Source organism: Xenopus laevis, chromosome 2S (assembly GCF_017654675.1).
Source record: "Xenopus laevis strain J_2021 chromosome 2S, Xenopus_laevis_v10.1, whole genome shotgun sequence".
Taxonomy (NCBI): Eukaryota; Metazoa; Chordata; class Amphibia; order Anura; family Pipidae; genus Xenopus; species Xenopus laevis.
This window is the reverse complement of record NC_054374.1, coordinates 19,915,001-19,921,111: the sequence shown is the minus strand read 5'-3', so window position 1 is coordinate 19,921,111 and position 6,111 is coordinate 19,915,001. Positions and strand designations below refer to the sequence as shown.

General features: G+C 44.3%; 1 protein-coding gene across 4 annotated transcripts in view; it reads right to left on the bottom strand.

Annotated features, from left to right (window-relative positions):
• Positions 1-693: 693 nt before the first annotated feature.
• LOC495517 (uncharacterized) overlaps positions 694-6,111 on the bottom strand; it is a 33,158-nt gene continuing 27,740 nt past the window's right edge. For 3 of the 4 annotated variants that reach the window (XM_018248427.2, XM_018248429.2, XM_018248428.2), the window contains exons 6-8: positions 4,304-4,481; positions 2,894-3,027; positions 694-1,910 (exon numbers count right to left, since the gene is read on the bottom strand). In XM_018248427.2, coding sequence (XP_018103916.1) covers positions 1,230-1,910; positions 2,894-3,027; positions 4,304-4,481 — 993 coding nt within the window. In that variant the 3' untranslated portion in view covers positions 694-1,229. 4 annotated transcript variants of the gene reach the window in all.

The following is a 6,111-nucleotide window of genomic DNA, read 5'->3' as shown; positions in this document are numbered from 1 at the left end:
GATGGGGCAAGGATGCATGTTTTCAGGAACAGAGTTGCTTTTTTTTTAGTCCCCTTAGGAAACCACTGGGGGGTGATTGATTTAGCATACTGAAAGGGTGGCTTTTTAAAGGTAGGACAACACAGGCGTTTACAGCGCAATCCGACCGCAGTCGGATGCGACAGAAATAAGGTAAATAATAGCATTGTCGGATGAAGTTGCAGCGTTGATCTGACACGACTGTCGGATGCAGATGCACAGTTGTGTTGTGTCGGATCAACGCTGCAACTTCATCCAACATTTGTATATCTTACCTTACTTCTGTTGCATCCGCCTACGTTTTTGCACAGCGCGTCGGATCGCGCCGAAAATGCCCGTGTAGTCCTACCCATGATGCAAAAAAGGCTCTCGCTGAACTGCATCAACCCCCTTAATCAATAAAACATTATATCCATTAAACAGCTAAATCTGCATATTTAAAACCGTTCAGGGGAAAAAAAAAAAAAAGGTGGTTATGGCGCAAATACAAAGCACCACAAACTACAGCACCACTGTACCAGGGAATTATATGGCAAAGTGAATGCTTGTTCCACAGAGCTTACAATTTTGTCGGCCAAGGAGATTGTAACTTGTCCCAAAGCAACGAGCCACAGTCACAGGAGGAATTCAGGGTTATTGTAAAGGAGCCTCCCGCTGAGTGGACCAGTGCAGGGGTTCTTGGAATCAGAATCCAGCATTCTACATTCAATGCTCTTTTTTTTTTTTTTTTAAGTGCTAAGATTTTCTTGTAAATCGAAAACAAAAAAACATATGTTGGGCTGTAGTTTCTCTTATTTAAAAAGGATAAGGAAAGCCTCAGTCAATAGGGAGGGTTAAAATGAGTTAGGCACCCCCTCTGCCACAGTCTAATTACCTTTAACCCCTGCCTTCCAGGTATCCCATAGTCAGACGCAGCAAATGCACAGTGCAGACATTTTCTAAATGATTCTATACTGCACGTTTGTTAAGTCTGGCTACCTGAAGGGGCTTGGACCCCCTTTAAGGAAAATTACCACAGGCCAGTGGGTCCAATTTCAGTGCAAAACTGTAATACTTCATAAGCATTTACTAGGTTCCCAGGCGCTTGCAATCCCATCACTGGCCAGTTCACAGTTGGGTCATATAAAAAGGAAGGAACTGACCAGAATAAAAATCCATGTGGTTGATCCCTGAATGATTAGTAATAACCTGCCTCCGAACACCAGCAGAACTCATCGACTCGTATAATCTGAAGCAAAGGGCCTCTCCATCTCTTCCGGTTCTGCCTCAGAATCGGCATCACCATCATCTGAGGCTTCCTCTGAATTGCACTCCTCTGATACCGGCCCCCTGTAACCACCCAGATTTAATAGGTTAATAATGAGATCATGGGGATCCTGAGGAACGTCAGGCACATCCACGGCAGTTATATCTTCTTGTTTCTCTATGGGGGATGCCTCGTTTTTGAAGACTGTCCAGAGATCCTCTGGATTTCCTACAGACACCGAGTTCAGATTGACGTTGAATACCCCATCGCTGTTGAAGAGCATGGGGCCTGGGGGAGAGGCAACGGCCTGTGGCGGTTCTGAAGCTGAAGCACCACTCTCAGTGAGTTCCAACACCGGTTCCTTTGGAATTCCTTCCTCAGCAGAAAAGCTGCAGTCTTGCCCACTGGATTCAATGGAAGATGAAAAGCCCAAGGGTTGTATAGCTGAGCTTTCCCCTCCCCCAGAATCATTCTGAGCAGTGTCCAGAACCTTAGTCCTTACGGCATAACCTTGTCCGCACATTTCCTCTTCACTATCATTGCACTCTTCCATCTCTGTATTACAGAGTGTCTCTACAGACACAAACTGTGCAGGGCAGACATATTCCTTATTTCCATCCATACTCACCGACGTCGGAAAGGATTTCTAGGGGTTAAAGGAGACATTGTGTGTGAAAAATAAGAATGAACCCATGCGTTATACTCATTTAGATATAGAAGAATTGTGCTTAAAAAAGTAGTGTTTCAGGCTGATTTATTGAATATTTCTGCAAAAACCCTAATAATTCCTCCCTTCCCTTCTTCTTCCTTCTCCCTGAATTCACAGTCTGTGCAGGGGAGCCGGCAGCACTCAGCTCACTGTACTGTAGGACAGGAACCAATCAGCAGCTAGCTGGACCTGACAGGGAACTGAATCCTGTCTTTGTTTGTGTGACTGCAGGGCTAACATGTCCATAGACCTTTTTTTGTATGAAATCAATATTTTAATCCAATCTCGCCCTCAGATATGTGGCATTTTGTTCTTTATTTCTACAACCGACAAACTGTCATCTTGTCACAAGAATGAAATGTGAAATGGTCCGATCCCAAACAAAGATCACTATTTCAAGTGATAAAAGAAAAGAGGGAAGCAAGACCGGACGGACAAACTGTGGATTCTGCAAAATGCCAGAGGGGCTGCAGTAAGTTGCCACTATTTATTGGGCTGATGGAGGGCTGTTTGGGCATCTGTGTACTTGAAATGCCAGGGCCTATTTTGAATCCCGGTCCAGACCTGGAGGAAACCCTGGATATAGATGTATCTAAAAACAGACTGTACAAAGATGGGTGATCCCCTATGTAAGAACAAGATGAAGGACTGTATACGAGTTGAAAACACCCCAACTGATGCACACTGTTAGGGGGTTGAAGAATAAATGGCTTGGCATTAAATGTGACATTTGCTTCATGGAGTTATATAGTTCTATATTGATTGAATATAAAGCATTATTGGCACAATTTGACCCAAGTCTCCATTTATGAGACTGCTTAATAAAAATTATTTTTTATTTTTATTATTTTTTTACAAAAAGAAAAAAAAAGAAACAAGCCTAAAAAAACCCAAACTAAAAAGGAAACACAGGTACATACCAAAACTTTGGGGAAGAAATTCCATCCCATGCAAATGTACCCAGCTCTGTCAAGTCCAATGAGTAAACACACTATTCCAATCAGCATTAGAATGCTAACAATAACTGCAATAGTGATATATGGAGGCTGGGAATCTGCAGAAAGAAACACAACACTATTATTATTTTGTACAAGATGGGTTTATGTGTTTGACTATTATTTACTGCTGAGTGCAGATACACTTGAAAGGCAGATTTAGCTTCTGCATGCACGTGTTGCTTAGAACCAGTATAGTAGGGGAGAGATGCTGCCTCTGAGAAAGGACTTTGGGATAGCAGGTATAGTAGGGAGGGATGGTGCCTATAGTAACAGTGGGATAATAGTCTCTGGGAAGGGAGTGTGACTGTGGGATAGCAGGTATAGTAGGGAGAGATGGTGCCTATAGTAACAGTGGGATAATAGTCTCTGGGAAGGGAGTGTGACTGTGGGATAGCAGGTATAGTAGGGAGAGATGGTGCCTATAGTAACAGTGGATAATAGTCTCTGGGAAGGGAGTGTGACTGTGGGATAGCAGGTATAGTAGGGAGAGATGGTGCCTATAGTAACAGTGGGATAATAGTCTCTGGGAAGGGAGTGTGACTGTGGGATAGCAGGTATAGTAGGGAGAGATGGTGCCTATAGTAACAGTGGGATAATAGTCTCTGGGAAGGGAGTGTGACTGTGGGATAGCAGGTATAGTAGGGAGAGATGGTGTCTATAGTAACAGTGGATAATAGTCTCTGGGAAGGGAGTGTGACTGTGGGATAGCAGGTATAGTAGGTAGAGATGGTGCCTATAGTAAGAGTGGGGATAATAGTCTCTGGTAACAGATTGTGGTACTGCCATTTTACTAGCCTGATGACTGGTAATATTAAGAAACTTGGCCTTGTAGCCATTCTGTACTCAAAGGGTGGCATACACAGTAATTCTAGGAGTTTTGTTTAACATCACCAGCAGCCAACAAACTCCCCAAAATCCCCATGTGTGCCACTGCTCTAATATTCAGGATCTTCCTATGTGGGAGAGGACAGGAAGCACAAGGACAATCAAACAATCACTTCTAAGGAAAGGCTAAAATGCTCCAACAGGAGCTTAATTAATAATGGAAAAACATTGCAAATAGCAGATTTATTTTACACAACACTGACATACTGAGGATGATGTGTAATTTTCAGCACTGCACATCAGCCCCAGCCCCAGTGGAGATTACACATTTGGGAAAAGTTAGGGAAAAAAAGGTATAGAGGCAATTGCCCTGTCATCACAGTTGGTTTATAGAAAGCAACAAGACAAAGATTCTTACAGTTGAACATAAATTGGAATAAAGATGATCATTTATTTTTGGGATTTCAAGCTGAGGGGGTGGAGATGTTTAACATGACAATGCCTTACCATGAGTTTGGGCAGCCGTGGTGACTACACATTTAAAGGGAGATGGGATATTCTTGCCTCGTGTATTAGTAGACGCTGACACGTTTACTGATACGCAGTAATTTGCATTCGGGGGCAACTTGCTTTCCGTAAAAGTTAATACTTCTTTGTAGGTCACATTCTCGATATCGGTGAGCTTCTATAAAAAGGAGAGGAAAGACAGTCAGAAGGGAAGGCATCTCTCTCTCTCTACTTGTTGTATCCAACGGGTATAGTAGTGTGTGGAGCCGCACAGTCATGGAGAGGGGGTGCTCATTTGCTAGGCAAGGTATGCCCAACTGTTCCCGTGCTAAAGAGTAAAGAAAGAACAAAAAACAACTGACATTGCTGTAGTTAACTTTTTACTTGTAGGTCTCTGATATTTTTAAACATCAGGAGGCAGTGCTACAGGTATTACCTTAAATGTGGGGTGTGCTCCCCCTGTCTCTGTTTTAGGAGCATTCCAATCTCCTAATACTTCAAGAGTAAAAGATGATTGTAGTGCTGAATTTCCCAATACAGATGAATACCTGTGATAAGCAAACTCAGTACTTAAGGAGAACTAAAACCCCCACTGTGATAAGTCCCCACTGCCCCCCCCCCCCAAGTGTTACCCCAGAATTGTGTCCCCTGTAGGATAACTGACTGTACTTGCAGAGTGAGTGCAGCGGAGCTCACGGGCGCCATCTTCTGGTGATTCAGTAATCTTCGGGTCTTTTTCCTTTCCTTCGTCAATTTCTGACGCATGCGCAGTTGTTGCGAACCAGAAGATAGCTCCAAATGCGCATGTGCCAATGTCAGGCCCAGATTTATAATCGGGGCACCCCTAGGCCCTCTCCGCTCATTGCACCACCTCCCCTTCCCTTGTCCCCCTTCCTCTGTGCGCCTCCCCATCCGCCTCTCTCTTACCTTCCTTTCCCCTCCTTGTACGCGTCACCTTCCCCGTTACCCTCCCCTTCCTGTCCGCGTCTTCCTCTGCTTGTGCCTTGACTTATATGCGCATGCGCACATCTTTAATATGTGTAACTTGTTGAATGTGGGTGGGCATGCCCCTGAATTCCTGTCGCCCTAGGCCCGGGCCTTTATGGCCTTGCCACAAATCCGGGCCTGGCCAATGCGCGGCTCACTTTAAGAGGATTACCGAAGCTCCAGAAGATGGCGCCCGTGAGCTCCGCTGTTCTCACTCTGCATGTACGGTCAGTAATCCTACAGGGGACACAATTCTGGGGTAACACTTAGCAGGGGGGAGGCAGGGAGAGGGGCCAGCGGAGGGGAGCCAGTGGTGGGTTGAATTCTCCTTTAAGCAACTATGTTTGTATAACTCAGCTGTTAAATGAAGGATTTGGCAGAATCCTGGGATTTTAGGTTCAGCCAATAAAATATTTTGTGATGAAAGTAGAGGTCCCCACCCACAACACTGAATATTTGTCACATCCATGACTAAAAAACAGCTGTGGGACATTCTGCAATTTCAGCATTTGAGTGCACCTTTCTATTTTTCTGATTTTCGTCTACGTTATCAACCCTGGCAAGTGTTTAGGGAATGGATTCAGCACCACTGATACAGAGTTTCCCAAAATGGAGGGCAAACTAATGGAATATTAACCTACAGCATGGCACAACTAAAGGTGAAAATGTTTTATATTTGATGCATTTTTCTTGAATTTTTCTCATATCTGAATAGTCAAAAAGGGGACTGGAGTCGGTTTGGTAGTCAGCAGAATCTTTTGCAGAGGATTTGGTGCATCCCTAGAAGCGTTGGACTGGGGGGGCCTGTGGTTGCGGCTGCC